General features: G+C 44.8%; 1 protein-coding gene across 1 annotated transcript in view; it reads right to left on the bottom strand.

Annotated features, from left to right (window-relative positions):
- sdc3 (syndecan 3) overlaps positions 1–19006 on the bottom strand; it is a 31485-nt gene extending 12479 nt beyond the window's left edge. Inside the window, exon 1 of the mRNA XM_068333398.1 lies at positions 18579–19006. Within this exon, the coding sequence (XP_068189499.1) occupies positions 18579–18632 (54 nt within the window). The 5' untranslated portion in view covers positions 18633–19006. The remainder of the gene's footprint in view (positions 1–18578) is intronic.
- Positions 19007–20842: the final 1836 nt, after the last annotated feature.

Here is a 20842-nt window from a genome sequence, read left to right as displayed (position 1 = left end):
GGAAAAGAATTTGCAAGGTTATCGTTGAGTGGCAGTCTGACAATGACAAGGTGTGTGTGTGTGTGTGTGTGTGTGTGTGTGTGTGTGTGTGCAACCGACCATGATGTGTGTGTGTGCTGCAGGAGCAATGTAGGCATGAACCTCAGCTACCACTAAATGCAGGAAGCAGCATAACAATAGGAGGCAGAGATAGGACACACGACAAATGAAGCGTCACACACACACACACACACACACACACACACACACACACACACACACACACACACACACACACACACACACTGGTGCTGGTGGATGATTAACCAGTTGGTTTTACTTTATGTTCGGTGGATTTCCAGTCGACTTCAGCTCAGAGATCCTCTTTGGCGAGCTGGGCAGATAGAAAGCTCCATTGTGATTGACTTCAAATGCATTCCTCAGTAACCTGAGAGCATGCTGTTTCTGCACAAAACACACACACACACACACACACACACACAAGCACTTTAAGCTCCTGATAGAGTAAGCGCAAATGCTGCTCTGCTTTGGAAAAATAATCATTAATTGTGCTTGGTAAAATGTGAGATTTCATCGGAACGAATGTTCTCGACTGCAGCAGCATCTACCGAGCTGAACTGTAAGGAATAATTTGAATTCTCTCCCTCTCTTTGCAATCTGGCACCATCTGTGAGTCCTACTCCTCTAGCCGTCCCTCCGTTTACTGCATCCACAGGGTTGGAGGAGAACAGGGAATAGAAACACAATGAAACTTCCACAAGCTCAGCTCCATTGTATTCATATTTATGCATGTTTCTCTCTCTCTCACGCACACACACACACACACACACACACACACACACACACACACACACACACACACACACACACACACACACACACACACCGCTCTCTGAATGAAGGGAAGAAATTGACTTGCATATTTTCTCAAATGCAGGTATCATCTAGGATTGTGCATCCTAAGAATGAAGCTTCAATTCAAGCTTAGATAAGGTCAGTTTCAACCCTTGTTTGTCGCAGTTTAGGACATAAAGACGGTGTATTTCTGATTCTACTCAACAAATCAGATTCTCATCCTGAAGATATCGTGATTGTGCATCAGCGCCGCCGCCGCCGCTGCCGCCATGAATGGCTTCAACTTCCATGTGGCGTCTGGGCCGAAGCAATGAATGTCAAATGTGTTAAACAAAGCGTGATGGAAATAATAGCCTGCGAGGGGTGTTTTTTATTTTTATTTTTTTTTGGAGAAGCAGATAAGCCCCAGCAGTGAAATGAAATGATCATTATGGGCTGCTGTTCTCAACTGGCTGCAGTTAAATTCACTGACGGTGGAGACGCCGTGCTTTATGGAGCAGCTGCTGATTCACGACCGTCTCCAGCGTCGGATCCGTCTCAGAGCCGTCTGACCTGCAGCTGAGAAGTCTAACTGGAAAGGGTCAGAACGCTTGACGCGTGCCCTCAGAACAATCACAACACTTTGCAGCCTGTTTACTGTTCTTTTATTCCACACCCGTCTTCCTTTTCCAGAGTGGATCCTCCACCCTGTCAGGAGTGACCTCTAGGCTCCCCTCCATCTTTTTTGCTTTTCTGCCTCTTCGCCCCTCTCTTCTCCTTTTTACCAACTGGGCAGGTTGGACAGCAGCCAAGTTCAGTGCTAACACACTCGGACAAGGCGATGTGAGAGACATAGAGAGCAGCTAATGTGTGTGTGTGTGTGTGTGTGTGTGTGTGTGTGTGTGTTTGAGTAGGTTACCAGGTGATGACCTGTTTTAGACACCTGCCACCTTCAGCAGAGATTAGCACAGATACCTTCTGCAGTCACATTGCTCACACACTTGATGACACATTGCAACACATGCACGCGTGCGCGCGCACACACACACACACACACACACACACACACACACACACACACACACACACACACACAGGATGGTGACATCGGTTGTACATTAAACAGCTGGCACCTGCACGATCAGGTCAAAGGAGGTCAACAGAATCCTGTCCCGGTTTGCTGAGGTGATTTAAGATGTGCTTTTATTTATGGACGCACAATCAGCCGACAGTTTCCTTTTTCTCTTTAGAACAGTAATGAACACCTTAGTCACCTTGTGTTGCTCTAACACCCTCTTAATTTTTAAAGAAAGCCAAGTCCTGCCAAAAATGGTAGCAACAGGTGTTCGAACATAAAGATGGGAAAGTGATTCCTCCTTCTGGATCCCCTGAGATGAACGAATTCCTTGTTTGCTGTTGATGATAAAATAAAAAATGTAACCCTGGTCTGTGATATTTAATGATATAAAACCCTCATCCTGTGGGTTGAAGCCATTTAACACGAATCAGATCCTCTATCCCTTTTATATCTGTAAGGAATGTCTCCTACTGTGAAAGAAAAATAACTTCAGCAATAACTTCATTTTAAACTCAAAGTCCAGGAAGAAAAAAATAAGAATTTTAAAACTAAATTACTATTGATTGTCAAGAGAGTGTTTTGCAGTAGCAGCTGCAGTCGGAGCTCGTAAGGCGTTCTTCACTTTGGGTTTCCGTGAAGAAAACCTGCAGAGCTATTTTACACTGATTTGCTCTTGAGATGTGAAGTAGTTGTGGGCGTGTTAGATATGGATATGAAGTCAAACCACATGAGGATGAACAGAAAAAGCGTGCTTCAGATTAATTTGGGTAATTGAACAGAAAATACATTTAAGTCTTTTATAGCGTCTTGTATAACTCTTATCTACGTGGGAATCTACAGCCAGAAAGGATGAGTAGCGCTGAGCGAGGAGGCAGAGATGCTGATTTAATACCTCTGCCAAACACATTTGATCTTTTGCTGCGTGTTTTCCACAAACAAATGCTCCCTGTGATCGATGAACCTGACCCAACAGGCAAAAACCGTAAACATCTTCGAGTACAACAGCCGGGAAATGACTGAAACGCTTTTTCTTCCTGTACTATTTTTAGCCGTTTCTGCTGATCATATTCCTATATAGCGATAGCATGACCGAACCCGATCCCAGCCACACCGGCTGTATTAGCTCCTCGTACAGCGGCTCCTTCACATCAGCCTGGATCCGATGCTGTCTGCAGCACCCAATGATCCAAGCACCAATATTATCTGATATGATGCTTCTCCACTAAGTTAAAAGGATAAAGATGATCTATGTGATCAATGCCACCCCCCCCCCTCCCCTCCCAGAAAGTCATGCATGTGCTAAATAAGGTTTATTATGCTGTGAACGTCTTTGTCATGGGGCTGCGGGGATGAAAGTGGTGCATGATGGAAGAAAAAGTCATGTGTTTGGATCAGTGAAGGGCAATTTGAATCCATTTTCATGGAAGAAGACTTTCAACATTTATCTTATCTGTTACAAAACAATAGTCCCCTCTTAGTTTATGGTAATGGTCAGTAGAGCCTCAACAGAGCGTAGAATTACTTCATATCAGAGGCTATAACATTTGCTGCATTGTTAGCACAGCTATTAATCCTCATTAGGTTGAAAGCTGCCTCCCCCTCCCTCATTTACTTCTGGAGGTCACGGTGGGTCTTAAAATAAAGAATCCAAACATCGCTTTAAATAATCCCTTGAAAATCAGAATGGATGCCCACAATAATGTCATGTGATTGCCCATGTTTGTTTGTTTGCTTGTTTGCTTTTCCAAGGTGATACCTTGGAAAAACAAGCATGGATTTCATGTAACTATAAGAACCTATATTTGAGTCTAAAATAGATCCGTCTTTTTTTTTTAAAAATCCATGAATCACAAACTCCGGATGATAAACACACGATTTCAAAGCTAGGAGTCCAGGAATTTGGGTGATGCCTTCTAATTTGGCACCAGGCGGGTCCGGGTAAAGCGACATCACCGTGGCAACATGGTTGGAGTGTGTGTGCTATGTGCGCGATGCGATGATACAACAATGGATGCCTAATACAGAATGTTCTCAGAGGTGTGGGTGAGGAATCCGTCCTTAAAACGACTCAATTACAATTCGACTTTCATGTCTTGCTAGAATAGAATCGACATTTCATCCCACGTAGAATTCCGACGGCTAATGTGAGAGGAGTTAGTGTGTGTCTGAAACCCATCGGTGCTCGCCGGATATCAGCTGTATCAAAGCTCAGATTAATTACCAAGAAAAGGAAAATGAACATTTATGACTGTAAATTAGGTAAGAATGACATTAAAAAAGGCTCTAAAAAAAACTTTAATTAAAAACCCAGAATCTCAAGATGACATGGAGGCCATCTGACTGAAGGGAATGTGTTTAACCTTTAATGTTTCGCTGTCTGAGAAAAGAGGAGCAGCTGATCGGTCACATGACTGCGCTGACAAATCAGCTGGTCTAGAACCATGTAATGGACTGGAACTGTGAGACACACACACACACACACACACACACATACACACACACTCTTCATAAATCCATTGAGCTCCTGACTGAGTATAGATCGACCATATTATGGGATGGAGAGATGTATATCTGGATGTAGGACCCCAGCTGTTACACTAATCTTACAATCCAACAGGATTAAAGGCCACATCTGACACACACACACACACACACACACACACACACATACACACACACACACACACACACACACACACACACACACACACGAGGCCTCTCTGCGTGAAATCCTCCTCTATTATATATGACCCTATGAATGTTGCATCTCTGAGCGAGTGTGTGTCGCCGTCCTGCTGCCAGAAATGCCTTGAGATTCTGACACGACTGCCGCTCCCACACTCCACAATACCGCTACCGTGCATTTGTGTGCTCAGGCGGGTGTGTGTTGGGACGATTTGCTCTCGCTGTTCAGGGGAGTGTCAGCGAGTGTGTGTGTGTGTGTGTGTGTGTTGGAGTGTATTGATGTTTGTCTGGAGAAATGTTGCAGCGAGCGGTGAATGCTGCTGGTTGGCTGGCGGGTCAATGACTGTGTTTTTGTGGGTGCTTCTATGAAGTGGCAGAGAGAGAAGGAGCGAGGCTGTGTGTGTGTGTGTGTGTGTGTGTGTGTGTGTGTGTGTGTGTGTGTGTGTGTGTGTGTGTGTGATTATAGCCTGGCTCAATGGTCCTATTTCTGCAGGGCCAGTGGGAGGGCGTGGTGCCTGTGGCTGGAACTTTTCTCGTGTTTCTAAGGAACTTTTCAAAAGGGCTCAGAAATGTGGCTGTGTGAGGGAGAGAGAGAGAGAGAGAGAGAGAGAGAGAGAGAGAGGATGTGTTTGTGCGATGGAGCACAAGAAAGGGGAACTCAGAAACAGTGATCAATGGTCTCCTTTCAGTCCCCGATCGAAAATCTCAACACACACACACACACACAAACAAAATTAGCACACAAACAAATGATGAGAATCACATTTCTGCTCGTATTGCCATGACTGGAATCACAAGGCTTCATCATTGCGTGTCTGTATATAATTACAGCTTCTGTAATCAGGCCAATGACTGTCATGCGACTTCACAGACCCTAAGGATGGAAGGACGGAAGGGCATAAAACAAAAAAAAAGTTTTTTAGAGAAAGAAAGTTTCAAAACTGAGAATACTTGAGAGGTGAAAGAAAAGCAGGGGGGGGGTGTGTGTGTGTGTGATAATAATAGGATGGATGGACCCAGAGGCAGGGGTGGCAGATTGAGAGAGAGAAACGTGTTTTTGTATTTCATGCAGAGGAGAAAAATCCAATCAGCCTTGTGTAATTCAATCTGGAATGGAAAGATGCGAGATGCAGAAGTGTGTGTGTGTGTGTGTGTTTCTCTCTCTATGTGTGTGTGGAGGGCATGAAGCATACTAGCATCATGCCTTACCTTTCGCTTCCTCTCAAACACACACACAGGAGGTAAACAAATTGCTGCTCCAGGGCCGTCCGAGCCGCTGACCTTGCGTTGCTCTCCTGGCTCGTTCCCATTGGTTGACCGGCTCTGGCAAAGCTAGCAGCCAATTTCAAGCCTTAGAGCCATTTCCAGCCCATGGATTGTAAGTGGAGCGACTGTCGGAGCAGATTGCGAGTGATTTCTGGTGTATCATAACAGGCCTTGATATCGACACTCATTACGTGGAATTTGGCGATCTGGCAGCGCAGCGATACAACGAGACCAGCATATGGTCTGTGTTTAACCAGTAGAATGACCGTTAGCGACTTAATCAGATATTTATCATGAGAGACTGATTAACAGAATGAACGTCAGGAGACTCCAACTAAACATGACCCAGCACAGAGGGACAAACAAGCCTCTCTTCATCCTTAACTTTGTTGTATTTATTGAATCCTATATGGTGATGGATTTTAGCCCCAAATGAGGAGGAATCGAAAGATGTTTAACCTTTGAATGTGACAGGACATCTTACTAGAATTGATGATAAAATGTCACCAGTGGAAATTGGAGAATTCATTAGTCACACAAATTTAATCTGTTTCACATAACAGGATGGAGAAAACACGTTTGTTTGTCTTTTAAACATTAACTTCAGCTGTTTTTTTTGTATTTTGTCACCTTTAGAGTGAAAATAATCACATATACGAAATAACAACACCAGAAAAATGATGCACATTGATGCTCCAGTTGATTAAGGTTTATATTACAAGCGCTGATGCAAAAGTTAAAGATGAATAGAATAGAAAAAACAACTTTAATAAGTTGGGGTTTTTTTCACTTGACTCGTAAAATATTTGAAAATGCTCATCTTTAGGTTTTTAAAACTCCTTACATGAAGCCTTATCAAATGCGCAAATTCTCTAACTTGGTGCTAAAATAATCCAAAATAATTTTTATATGTGTTGGTAGGTAGGATATTTCGCTTGTTTAGCAAAGCTAGCTGTTTCCAGCTTGTTTGTTAAGCTGAGTTAAGCTTAGCTTAAGCTAAACCTAAGTTTTGTTTCTCATGAAATGCTCAAAACTTTTCTCAATTGAATCCAAACTGGTGGATTTTCTGAGTTGAACTGACGCTGTACCATAAACAGATAAATACTTTATTCATCCCAAAGGAAATTCAGGTTTCACCATCATATATAATAATCTTCACCAATGCATGCGGTAGGTGGGTGTGCGCCAGTGGATAATGAGGATTAATGGATAACGGTGTTAAATTATTCTGGTAGGAGTTTCCTGTTGCCACTCAGTATTATCTTCCCTTTGTTGAATCCCCTCAGCTTAAAATAAATATTATACCAAGCTTCAGGTGTCCGTTCTCAGATAAAGATAAATTCCTTCCTCTGTGGGCGACATTACTCACTGACTAATTAATTAAGAGGCGGGGGTGATTATCTAACGAATAGCTTGAGCTCCAGAGTGGTGGGTGTAACAATCGGTGATCATTAATTCCCTTCTACCATTTGTATAATTATAGCGTTCGTCGTGGATCTGGCGGTCAGTGTTGGCGAGAAGCAGTGAAAATGTGTAACTGGAAGACAGGAATACAAATGGGCTGAGATGCCATCTTGCTCTTCCAGCCCTCCTCTCCGGGTGTAATCCTGTCCAGGTTGTTCTCTCCATCCAATCCGTCTCAGCTGCTCTAAGCTCTTTACAGGCCTGCGTTAACCACCAGCCTCTCCATGCTGCTGCCAGGACCCCGGCGCTGCCCATCCATCTCCCTTTCATTTTCTCTCTTTTTTTTTTTTTTTTCCTTCCTCCTCCTACAGTCCTCAGCGATCTTATCATTTCGCTCCACCTAAAAAAAAAAACCCAAACACAATCCCTCCCTCGTTCATCTCTTTTCTCATAAGCCACTCATATCCTTAAACCACTATTACATATTAAAATATTTTTTTTCTCACGTCAGTCTCCTCTCCTCATCATCGCTGCAGCATTCCTCCTCTTCCCTCTAATCTGGTATTTTTGACACTTCAGCCGCCACCTCTGCTTCAATATCACTTTGTTTCTGTGATTGTTTCTGACCTTATTCCCCCCTTTCATTCTCCTCAAATCACCTCTCTTTCCATCTTCATGCAATATATAACCACTTTCAAATCTGTCACCTCACTTTAGTGCTTTGATTTTACCCCCTCTTCTACCCTACAGGAGCCGTTTGGTATTACGATAACATCTATGTTCAAAATCCCATCAGTCTTGTCACAGCTATGCTTGGATTTAAAGGTTTGGGGGCATTACAGAAATGATGGTGATAGAGATGAGACAATAATAAAAATAAATCATGGTGGATCATGTGGTTTCGTTCTTGACCACTACGCCACCACGACACCGAGATAAACCCCAGTACTGTTTAGGTGCAGGTAGGATTTAGGTTACAGTTTAGCAAGAAACAATACCACTTTGATTAAGATATTCACTCATTTAAATCACAATTATACTTATTTTGCATTCTTTTACTACAAATGTGAAAAAAATGCAAGCTATTTTGGATGTTTAGTTAATCCTTTTGGTCTTTTATCAAGCATAAATACATGTAATTCTTGTTTTGTGAGGGAAAAATTAATAAATAACACTCAGGATGTCTCTGTGTGGTTTTTACTGAAATATTTGCAAACAGAGATGAAGATCTTCACATAAATATATGCAAAGAAGGACAAAGAAGATTCTCTTATGGCAACAATTTCCTGCAGGGCAAACAGTAAAGGCTTTAATTCCCAGTCACGCCAGGCCTTATGATCTGCAGCATCACGGAGGAACATCCAGTAAAGGTTAAGAATTACCTTACATTACAAAAAGGCAGAGGAATCTTACTCCCGTTAGAATCTGTCCAGAAAGTAAAAAGTTTAAAACAAAAAAAAAAGAACAATCAGTGTCAGTAGAGGTCACGCCACTGCTTCACGTCTCACGCTTCAGAGTGGAGTGTCCTGTCAGTCTGTCACGTAAAGCTGCTGCCGTCATATCGACTCCTGTCAGTCAGTCATCACACACACTTCAGCACGGGCAACAATTATCATGTCACACACACACACCGAGATAAGCCATCGACTCCAGGGAGCACACACACACACACACACACAGAGTGTCAGTCAGAATTTCAGACCTGAGGCTCTTCTGGATAACTTTATCGAAAGTCAACAACTGCTAGAATATTAAATATTAAGAATAAATGGCCTGCTGGAAATGCAAACGTGTGTGCGTGTGTGTGTGTGTGTGTGTGTGCGTGCGTGCACATGCATCAGACACGTTCTTTTATGCTGCTGGCCGGTTGGTCAATAACCCTTTTCAATAAATTCTATATTAAACTTAATCAGAAGGTAAGAAAACTGTTGAACAAAACTTCTAGTCAAGGAAATAATTTTTCATTCATTCTGGTTTGAGTAAATTTGTATTTTGGTGGTTGGATTTTGATGCAATTAATATAAAATTTAAGAGTAGACCTAAAAACTTTGTACCGAAATATAAAACGTAATCCAAGTGGGAACACCACCGGGTCTGAATCCTGATCAGGAGAGGCTTCCAGGCTTGAGAAATGAGTGTGTCTGTGTGTGTTCATGTACGTGTGTGTGATTGCAGGAGTTTAAACGGCCTTATGGGAGAGACATCCTACCGAAAACAGACGATGACTTGGAATTTTACTTCCCTTCCGACGATAAACACGCTGACACGGTCCATTTCATCTATTTCGGTCGTCTACACACACAACTCATTAGCTCCAGTGGTTCGTTGGAAGTGCCAACGCCTTTGAAAGAGCTTTGGATTCAAAGATTTACTTGAGATGGTCCATACACACACACACACACACACACACACACACACACACACACACACACACACACACACACACACACAAACACACACAGAGGGTTCAGTGTCTTCATTTAATTGGATCAATGTTTTTCCCTCATGGCTTGCCAATAATTGAAGGGACATGAGTAACATGTGGGAAGCTTTTTGTTACCAAGTTCCTGTTTATTAAGACGGGGGGGGGGTGGGGAGTAAAAAGAGGAGCGACCGTGGAGGAAGAGAGAGATCTGTGGGTGGAGATGGAGGGATGGAGGGATGGAGAGAGAGAGAAAACGTTGCAGCGATGAGCTCCTGACCTCGTTCACTCCTCTGTCGGGACGACGGGCTAAATAATTCAAACGCTCACATACACAGTCACATGCCTCTCGCACACAGTGTTTCTCACTCCCGCTCAAGAGGCCCTCCTCCCATCGCCTCCTCTACCTCTGTGTCACACACATGTGTAAAAAAAAAAACCCCCAAACACAAATATATAAAAATCAGCACTCAGGAAGTTCCCTCCTGGTCTCAAGGTAGAACTCCGGATCTATAAATACTCTCTTCCTGTCGGCTGCTTCTAACCAGCTGCGGATCCGATGATCATTTAAGCACACACACACACACACACACACAGACACACAACCCACACATCGGAACACAAGCCAGGGAAATCCTGGAGCTCCTTGTCGTGCTCAAAAGAGGGGGGGGGAGATGACCGCCATCTAGTTACCTCCGCCAGCGAGGTCACATTTTCACCTGCTTGTGTTAATTCTAATAAATAAATCCGGATATTTGCATTCTTTCAAATTAACAGGGCTTTTTCATCATTTCTATTTTAGGTTTCGGGATTATAAGGATGAAGAAGTGTGGAGTATTCCCAGATACGGACAGGTAGTAGTTGTTGTTTTTCGCTCTTTGGAACATCGTGAGACAAGGCTTTCTGCCCCGTTTGCCGTGTTATATCTCGCACCTCTTTTGTATGCACAACACTGTTGCGCTATCTAACAATGCACGTCGGAGCGGCGTTCATGCCACTGTCGGTTTGATCAAGGTAAATAAACACGGCGGCCGTAGAAACTGAGCTCCTTTTTCTGTTTAAAATCTAATGGATCCATCCGAAACGTCGTCCTTCAAGCCCCGACCCGAGTTAAAAAACAACCTCAGGAGACGTAAACTTTCAGTACGACATCAAGCTACTTGTGTACTAACTGTAAGATTAGTCGCATGACCTTTGCACCTTCCAGCGGAACCCCAGAGACGACACACTCGCTCTCCTCCAAAGTGCCGTCATTTACCAGCGCTGTCTCCCACTATTAACCGCAAACATACTTACCGGATTGTGACTCAGTGGCCAAAGTGGCAATTTTTTAAAAGACGGGCTCCCGGAGGAGCAGCGATAGCAACTGCAGCCAGAGGCATTAAATATGTCTCAGCCAATGACATGAAGCCAAGGAAACAAGTTCCTCGCACAGAGCATCAAATGCAGAGGAAATGTGGTGTCATTAGGGACCGACTGGAGCGAAAACTACCACCTTGTTCCAGGGTTTTATCATTTATTTATTACAGAGTATATCATACTGCACAGTTGCTTATATGCAATTTTATCTTGCGGTCAAATATAAAGCTGGAAACAAGCAGGCTGGAGGAAGAAATGGGCCTTTTCCAAAAGTACTTCATGTTTTATTACTTTAATGTTTATCTGACGCTTCAAAATGATGGTAATTTATATTCTCTGACAAAACAAAATCGGTTACGTCTAATAATTGAGTCGACTACGTTCAGTCTGAAATGTTAGAATCAACACATGTTGACGTGTCACAAGAAAGAACCGGAGGACGTTTCCTTTAAAAACCCACTTCAGAAAACTGGAAACCCTAAGAAGATTAATTTTCTCTCGATGCCAATCGAATCAGTGCAGCTCTTAATCCTAAATGGAGGTCCTGCTGGTCACGGGGCTCAAGTGTTCCCAATGAAAGCTAAAAAAAAAACTTCATAACTGATGATGTTGGTTGTTTGGTATCAGAGAACGTGTGAGTTTTCACCATTAAACTATCTTAAAAGGACAACAAACGTGTCCAGGAAGGTGAACTGAGATCAGATTTACAGGTCAGACGGAGGCCGGGGGGGGGGGGGGGGGGGGTCTGGATCTGGAGGGTGAGGACCGCTCTTATCGGCCGCCTGCCAGGAAATAAATACACATTCCTCCATTCCCATTGGACCACACAGGGTTTCAATCTGACCCCACCCGTTGTTAACCTAATTACCCCCATCACTAGGAAAAAAAAAAAATAGCGAGGAAAGGCGGTGGTGCTGGAGAGAGAGACGTGTGAAAGACTGATATGGATGAAAAATGTGAATGTAATCTGGGGTCATCGCTGAGACACACAAAGGTTAATGTTTGCAAGGAAGACGTGGCTTTTTTTATTTCTTTTTTAGTTTTTCTGTCATGGCAAAAGCTCAAACAGAAAGATCCCAGCATGCTTTGTGGTTTTTGGGAGCTGCCACTGCATTTATAGTCTCTAATTTAGAGTCCTGTAATAGCAAAAACACATGCAAACACACACACACACACACACACACCAACGTGAAGATGAAACACAACTGCTGTCCTCTCCCTCTCTGCGTCTTAATTCATCGTGACAAATGGACCAGAGAGGAGAATCAGAAGGAAAAAAAAAGAACGGGGGGATAGAAGAATTAGAAAAAGAAGAAGAAGAAGAAGAAAAAAGAAGAAGAAGAAGAAGAAGAAAAGCGAGTCGTGCGGAACGACAGAAACTGAGAAAAAGAAGTAAAAGAGAAGAGGAAAAGAAATAAAGAAGCAGATACGAAGGGAGCAACAGACATGACAAGGAAAGGCAGACAAATGGAATGAAAGAGGGAGAGGAGAACGAGGGGAGGGGACGGGAGGGGAGGACGATAAAGCTGTGACAGCGGCAGCCATGCTGGTTGTCATGGCGACGGCCAGGGAGAGCAGGTAGAACGCGGTCTCCTGGGAATGAGCAGTGCACTCCTCCCTCCCCCACCCTCAGCCTCAACCTTCTCCCTTTCACTCCACATCCCTCCATCCCATCGCTGCTGTCCCAGTGATCCACCCCCAACCCCCACCCCACCCCATACCACCTACCTCCACACCCCAATATTCGCCACCTCCTCTTCCGCTCTCCATCTCATCTCCCACTCTCTCCATCATCTCCCGGTCCCAACCCGCCCCTTCTATTCCTGGGATTCACCTCCTTCATTCCTCCTCTTTCGATCACTCAGCACTTCGTCGTTTTCCTTTTTTTTTTCTTTCTTTCTTTTTTTTTGCTCGTCTGCCCCCTCTCATCTCCCATCTCCATCTCGCCATTACCTAAACTCTTTTTCCATCCGTATCCGTCTCCATTTTATTCCCTGCACTCCTTCCTTCCATCTAATTATCCTGTGGTCTATACACCTCCCAATTTTCCATTCCCTCTCCCTAACCCCCCCTCCCTCCCTCTAGAGAATATGTATGTATGTCTGCATGGCACTGCCCAATTACTGCAAGGGAGACTGTAGTTGTGTATTTAGTATCTACACAAGCTGTGTTTCTAGCCTGTTTTGACCTACCTAAAAACACCTCCAGCATTCTGTCTCCCACTGACTCACTGAATCAACAAAACTGCAGCACGCCACCACTACTCACTAGCAGTGTGTGTGTGTGTGTGTGTGTGTGTGTGAGAATGCAGTGTAATGTGTGGGTGTGTGTGTGTGCATTTGGGGTTTTAATGTTAATGTGCATCAGCGTATATGTGAGCGAGTACGTCAGCGCTGGTGTGTGCTACCGGTCATGATGAGAGGAGCTCCAGTTTCCAGCTGGGTGACTTCATGGGATCTCTTGAACTCATTACACAGAGGAAGTTTAGAGTTACAACAAACGACTGAAGCAGATCGTTCTGAAAGTGTAAAAGGAAGCTTGGATGTCGGTACGCGAGGAACTGAAATGTAAATACTAACAGAAAATTTTACTTTAATGTCTGCGATGAAACGTCTCCCCCCCCCCCCTGTGAGAGCTGCATTATTAAGGACCGAGTAGGATTGTACTGTTGGATCATCAACCTGAATAAATCGGAGCGGTCCTGAGGTAATTAATGAGTGAGGAGAGCAGAAAAACAAAAGTTCACCTGTGTGTAGTTTTTTGGGAGAACTTGCAAATCTTTCCTTTTTAGGAAATAATTAGGAGTTTTTCCTTCTCTGGAGTCTGATTATTTAAAAAAAAAAAAAAGGTAAATCCTTCAAATGAGTGACTTCCAACCTGGCCTCACGCTCACATCTGATGGTAGTAACTAAAATATTCTATTGAATTTTCAGTGGCAGTCAATGGAAAGGGGCTTCCAGGTATTAACATGTTTAAACCTTCACCTACTGAATGAAATTAATCAGCATAATGTCTGTAAAAGGATGGATTAATTTTGGATTAGACGTGTTTTTAGGGTGGCACATTGGTGTGTTCTCTAAGGGTTCTCCGGCTTCTTCCCACTTCCAAAAACACGCAGTTTGTGTGAACTGATCTACAACAAATCATCCCTAGGTGTGAGCGTGTGTGGTTGTTTGTCTTTCATGTGGTTCGGTGATGACCTGGCATCTTATGTGGGGTGTACCCTGCCTCTCTCCTTAGCCAACGAGGATAAACAGCAGACCGGTGTCCCCAGAGGTGGATAAGCACACAGTGTTGCATGGATTCTTTTCCCCCTGAGCTTTGTCTCGCAGGTGACCTACCCTTACCCTGTAGCCCTTTTGACACGGAGGCCATGCAAAAGCATCACAGTGAAGACTTTTCTACATGACTGTCACAGCTCTGAAGGTATGGAGCTCATGGATCTGCCATTGTCTCCCCAATATAGAGACAATTTTAGTCATTTAGCATTGAAGTTCCAAGTAAAAGGGATTCCTGATTGGTGGAGGTTGTTGGGGCTCTATATAACCTTCCAGGAGGAGTTCAGGAAATATAGGATGGGGAAAAAAATGAAAAATTCATGATGTACGTTTCATGAAATTTTAATTCTTAGCTTTGTGAATCTTACAATTGCACATTTAACAGCAAAAACAATATATTGCCTGAATTATTATGTTACTGTCATGAATTACAAGCAGATTCAGTCCACTGTGAGACCATCAGTGTTATGTTGTTTGACGTTACAACTTAAAGTTGCCGGAGACGGCTGCCAAGACGTCCTGTGCTCCACTGGGGCCAGTAATGAGCGGGTATAGATATAAACTAAATGTACAGTTTTCTATTCCAAACTAAGCTCCTTTAGAGTTAAAGAAACTCAAGATTTTCCTGGAAATTTCGCGCTCCCATTGTTCAGTCCACCCTGAAATACCAGGTAGCGTGATGGCGAGTCTCTCCAAACCCCTACGCATTGTTATCAGTTGAACCGCAAATGGGAAATTCCATTTCTTCACAGTTGAATTGAAAGCTCAACTTCTATTTTTTTTCCACCAGAAAGAAAAAGTAATTTCAGTCAAATGCGGCACATCTGCCAAGCTGGTCCTCACATGTGATAAGAAATTGCTTTCAGATATGAGTGAGCAGAGTGTGTGTACAAATTCTAACACACACACACACACACACACACACACACACACAACCATCAAAAGGTAGGAGAAGGGGTGAGGAAAGAGGCGAGGGGATATTTTTCCCTCTAAAGGCTGTTATTGTTCCGTCTCTCTCCGACCATCTGAATACAACTCCGGATATGAACCGTGATCTTTTTTCATTTCCTCCACACACTGCAACGTGACCCCCCCACCCCCCCTGTACCCAAACACACACTCACCCCTTCACACACACACCTGAAATACCTCCTCCACAGCAGGAGTGTTTTCTACCTGCTATAGCTAGTATGTGTGTGAGGGGACCTTGTCCTCCTGGATGGGTGGGGGGGGGGAGAAGGACCCACTTCCTGTGTCAAATTGCCTCCAACATTCCACACCCTCCCTCAATCCGCCCGGCTCAACCTATTTTTGCTCTTTCTTGCTCCTTCTCTCTTTCTTCTTCTCTATGGGGGGCTTTGTCAGCTATCAGAGGCACAAAACACTGATTCATTCCATCAGTTCAACATGATCCTCAAGAACACAAAGCTTTCCCACACTCACACTCACACACACACACACACACACACACACACACACACACACACACACACACACACACACATATCAAGGAGTGAGGGCAGACTAAGAGTTTTTGGCATTGGAGATTCACTATTTCTGAGCCCACACAGACAGATGGAGAGTGAGAGCTCTCTGACGAAGGCACACGGATGCTTATGCATGGGACACAGCAGATGTCTGTGGGAAAAAAAACCAAAAAAAAAACAAAAACCGGCCTCCAGTGTAAAATATAGAGTCACCAGGATGTGATGTCACAACTCTGTTAACTAGAAATACGCAGACAGGCCCGACAGCAGGGCTTCACACGCACACTCATGCCCACACACGAAGAAACAAGTCGTTTGAAGAAAGATCCTGTCAGCAAACGCATGTGACTGTGAGTCATGTGTCAGAGGAAGCCCGTCGCTCTGAGGTGACCCTCGCAATTATTAGACTGTCGGGGTGTCTGTGTATGTGTGTGTGTGCGTGTGCTTTACCTTTTCTAGCAATGTCCATCTGTGCTCCCCCTAACAAAGTGTATATTTAAATGTGTTTATATCTGAGTCACACCTGTCTCCATCTGTACACTTAAAGACAGATTAGGTCAGCAGGAGGCGAAGGATCCTTGGCCAAGACGGCAACCGACTGACCTAGTACTTAACGCTGTGTGTGTGTGTGTGTGCACATTTGTGTGTGTGTGTGTGTGTGCGGTGTTGAAAACCCCTGTCAAAATCAGTGTAGCATGACTGCAGAGGCAGCACAATGACACTCCAGGATGTCGACAATACACACGCGTGAAGGCAAGACTGAACTTGGCAAGACAAAGCAATCAAATGCACCAGGCTGGAGACCCCCAGGGGCATTAGGGAGCCGCAGGTATACGCTGCACAGCAAACCGGTGATGACGGCATAGATATTTGTCTGATTGTTGTAGGAAGTGCAACACCAAAAACAAAATATATATGCTGAAGTTATTTTCTGCATTTTTAATTAATTTTGTGAAAATTTATGGTGACAAAAATCCACCTCAGAGACCTGTATTTTCTCACATGCTGTATTTTCCTAATCTGAAAGTTCTATGCAGGCAAATTATCACAAACTGGGCAGCCCTCAGTGAGAATAAACCTCCACCGAGGCAGCTTTATGATTCCCCTTTATGATTGTAAAACCCCAATGGCTGGAGTTTTGAATTGTGTTGCCCTCCTTGTTAGTTTGGCAGTTATTTTCCACCAGCCCATATATATATATATATATATATATAAACATTCTGGAACACCAGATGGACGGAGAGGAAAAGCTTGACCTCTAACGCAAAGCAAAGGCTTCCCTCCACTCAAAGAACTCTTTGCTCATTTTCACTTCAATGTTTGTGATGGGAATTTTTAAAAAAATAAATAAATGTTTTCACATTCTTCGCGGTTCAATCTGATTCAAAATTCATTGGCGAAGTAAGAGAAATTTCAAAATACGCACAAGGAGAATCAGATCTTGAGAAATTTAGACAAAAGCCATCAATGCGTTCTGTTGCTCCCAAATTCCACAGCAGCAATCAGACGTCAGAAATGCTGCTAAAACAGACGCATCGTGCGTTTCCATGAAGGAGACCGTGAACTGAGCCGATTACGCACTCCCCGGGATGATGTTCCAAATGATGCATTATTTACATCCCTGCATTTTTGACTATTTTTGGTCCTTACTTCCTTCTCTCTCAATGATTCAATAAGATTCCACCTTCCTCTTCCTCCACCTCCTCCTCACAGGATAGATGGAGATTAATCGGTAACGGAAGGTGTGGGCGTGTTATTGGGGGGGAGGGGGTGAAGAGGGGTGAAGCTGTGCGTGGATATTTCCGGAGAGGGGTGAGGTGGTGGTGATGGTGGAGACAGATAGAGATTGGGTGGTGTTGGTGGAGGTGGGGGGGGGGGGTGTTCGCGCATTCTAAAACAGCTTCCCACTTCTCCGCGATTCCCGATGACATCATTCCATCCCAGCCTCCGTTCGCGCCCCGCATCGCCGTTAACTTCCCCCGTTTACCCCACCCACTCTTCGCAACATGCACACGCAAACACGAATTGGGGAGAAGGGTGGTGGGGGGGGGGGGATACCCTTGGTCGGATTCTGGCACCCACCGGACAATGAACCGTTTCCCGGTAACGAAATGGAGGGGGGGGGTGGGTGTGCGCCATACGGGTGGTGGAGAGGACATCCACAGACGCGCGTCCTGCTGCGCGGCTCCCCGGTAATAAAGTCCTTAAAGCCGCAGTATGAATGGAGCCCACCCCCATCCTAATCCCCCCCCCCCCCCCCAAAAAAAAATGAACGTCAGGATGTGAGCTGGTGACACATAAACCACAGACCGAGGCGCCGCACAAAGACCCGTAATCAAGCTCAATTAGAGATAACCCGCTAATTACACACACACACACACGCATGCAGCGACACACACCTCCCGAGGGGCGAGGATAAAAATCCGAGACACAAAGGCCGGTGTCTGTGTGTGTGTGTGTGTGTGTGTGTGTGTGTGTGTGTGTGTGTGTGTGTGTGTGTGTGTGTGTGTGCGTGTGCGTAAACCCCGGGTCGGGTGCGCACGGGACGCGCAGACGGCCAATAAGGGCTGATAAGTAGGTCGAGTGCAGGCTTTCCTACCGATCACCGACATCGTGCCGCACCACACACACACACACACACACACACACACACACACACACACACACACACACACACACACACACATGCAGGCACTGCATTTAAACCAGACAAGCCGTGGCTCCTGTGAGCACCGGAGCTCCACGGGTAACAAAAGATCGCTCACCGTGGCGGCGTGGGCCAGCAGCGCCGTGAGCGCCAGCAGCCGAGGCAGCTTCATGGTTGAGGGGGGGTGGGGTGGGGGGGGGTTGCGATCGCTCAGCCTCCCGGTTGCCGCCGCTGCCTTCACGGGGTTCGGGGGAGGTGGAGGGAACAAAAAAAAACCCAAAAACCCAGCAGCTGTTGTAGAGGTTCGGGTCTGGGGTTAGTCGAGCCAACTTCCGAGCCGCGCTGCGCCTCCACCAGACTGTCCGTCCTCTTGTCGGGCTTCCTTTATTTTAATCCCACGCTCCACACGGGGCTGCTTGTGGACAAAGTCACCGGGAGACGAGGAGGAGGAGATCCTGGCGAGGCCTCCTCTCTCTGATTCTGAGTTTTAGTGCTGGAGACCTGATAGGTTCGCTACCGAGAGACGCCAAACCCCCTCTCTCCCCGGTTCTCTCTCTCTCTCTCTCTCTCTCTCTCTCTCTCTCTCTCCCTCTCTCTCTCTCTCTCTCTCTCTCTCTCTCTCTCCCTCCTTTCTAGCTCTCAGAACCACATCATCTCTCTCTCTCTCTCTTTTTCTCTCCTCCCCCTCCCTGTTGAGGGCAGGATGTTCCGTATGGCGACGCTACTTGGCCCAGGAGTCTGGCAAATAGGCTGTGCTGTGTGTGTGTGTGTGTGTGTGTGTGTGTGTGTGTGTGTGTGTGTGTGTGTGTGTGTGTGTGTGTGTGTGCGTGTGCGTGTGTGTGTGCGTGTGTGATCTGGAGGAGCAAGGGCAAGGATGCCCTCTGCAGCTCGTTTAAATACCCGCAGCCATACAGGAGAGACGCGCGCGCACCCGCGTGTGTGCGCGCACCCGAGAGGAATCCGGAGTCGAACAAACCCTCCTGAGAAATAAAAATGAGACGAACACAGTTTAACATAATTTGATATAATTGCGTTCTTATTATAACAAATGTAGATTAAATAAGCAACAATGTTACACAGTGTTGTGTGCGGTCGGCGCGCTGGGAACGCTTTATTATGGGATGGTTTTTCTCTTCATGTCTTACATTTACTGAAGTTTGTTTTTTTTTCTACAAGGATGCTTTAATGCTGCTCAACCGATCGATCACCCTGAAGGAACCTTGACCCTGCTCACATATATTCTCTGTGGTGTGAGGATCTGGTGACGCCAACGTGACAAACAAGACAGAATGTTGTTCATTCAACCCATCATGTTGTTGTTTTTGTTGTGTGTTGGCAGATTAGTCCTGCAGACTGATTCAGTCAGACATCCTGCTGTGAATGTGATGCAAATCCAGGCACCAGTTTCCAGCATCATTCCCAGGGAATCTTAGCCCATTCCTCCTGGAAAGGCCTTGATTTTTGGATTCCTTTTTATCTGCTCTCACCCCCCCCCACCACCACCAATTCAAATCCCAACAGAGATTCTCTATTAGATGTGTATTTGCTTCTCATAACGATGCAAAGATGTTATATTTGCTTTTTCTGTGTTGTTGCATGAAGTGAAAGATTTCAAATTGGTTGAAATGTATAAAATACCTTTAATAAACGGATGCAGACAACTTCAGCGTTCTTAAAGGAATGAGGGGATTAAAGAAAATAGAAAGAAAACAGACAGAGCAGAAAACAAATTTCCATACACTGTAACGTTCCTGCACTGTAAAGTGCATAAATGACGTTTCCTTTAATGAAACCTTTAAGATTCAATTTCAGAATTATTCAAATGGAATCTCTCCACTGATGCACAATGTAAAATTTGCAGAAGAAAACAGTATAATAATGTTTAGTAGAAAATAAAATCATCATCCCATGGATTTTGGTATATGGTCACCCCTGTTGGGACCTGATTTTATCTCATGGCCGTCTGTCCCTGAAGGCAACACTGTCATCCTCATAATACAAATTTTCCAAGTCAGCTCACCTGATATCACTATTGGATCCACTCTAGTGTCTTCCCCTCATTAACATCTCCTCCCTGCATGCAGTCAGTTCATTCCCATCACCAGTGTTGCTGCAGCCTCCTGCTCCTCATCTGTCAGCCTCCGTGACTTCTCCTCTGCTCAGTCTGCAGTTTTCTGCCAGATTGTGTTTGTCTTACTCTCCATTATTCCTGTTTTTCTGCCTGATTACTGTGTATTGATTCTGCTTGATTCCTTTGATTCTGCGTGTTTGCCTGCTCCCTGTCGGACGTGTTTGCCTGTTCGGACTGATTACCTGGTTTTTGAACTTTGCTTTCGGAAATTAAACAAAGAATTCAATTTCATTCTCCTGTCATACTTTTGT

This window comes from Antennarius striatus, chromosome 14 (genome assembly GCF_040054535.1).
Source record: "Antennarius striatus isolate MH-2024 chromosome 14, ASM4005453v1, whole genome shotgun sequence".
NCBI lineage: Eukaryota > Metazoa > Chordata > Actinopteri > Lophiiformes > Antennariidae > Antennarius > Antennarius striatus.
The sequence above is the reverse complement of the archived record's forward strand: the minus strand, read 5'-3'. Positions and strand labels throughout refer to the sequence as shown.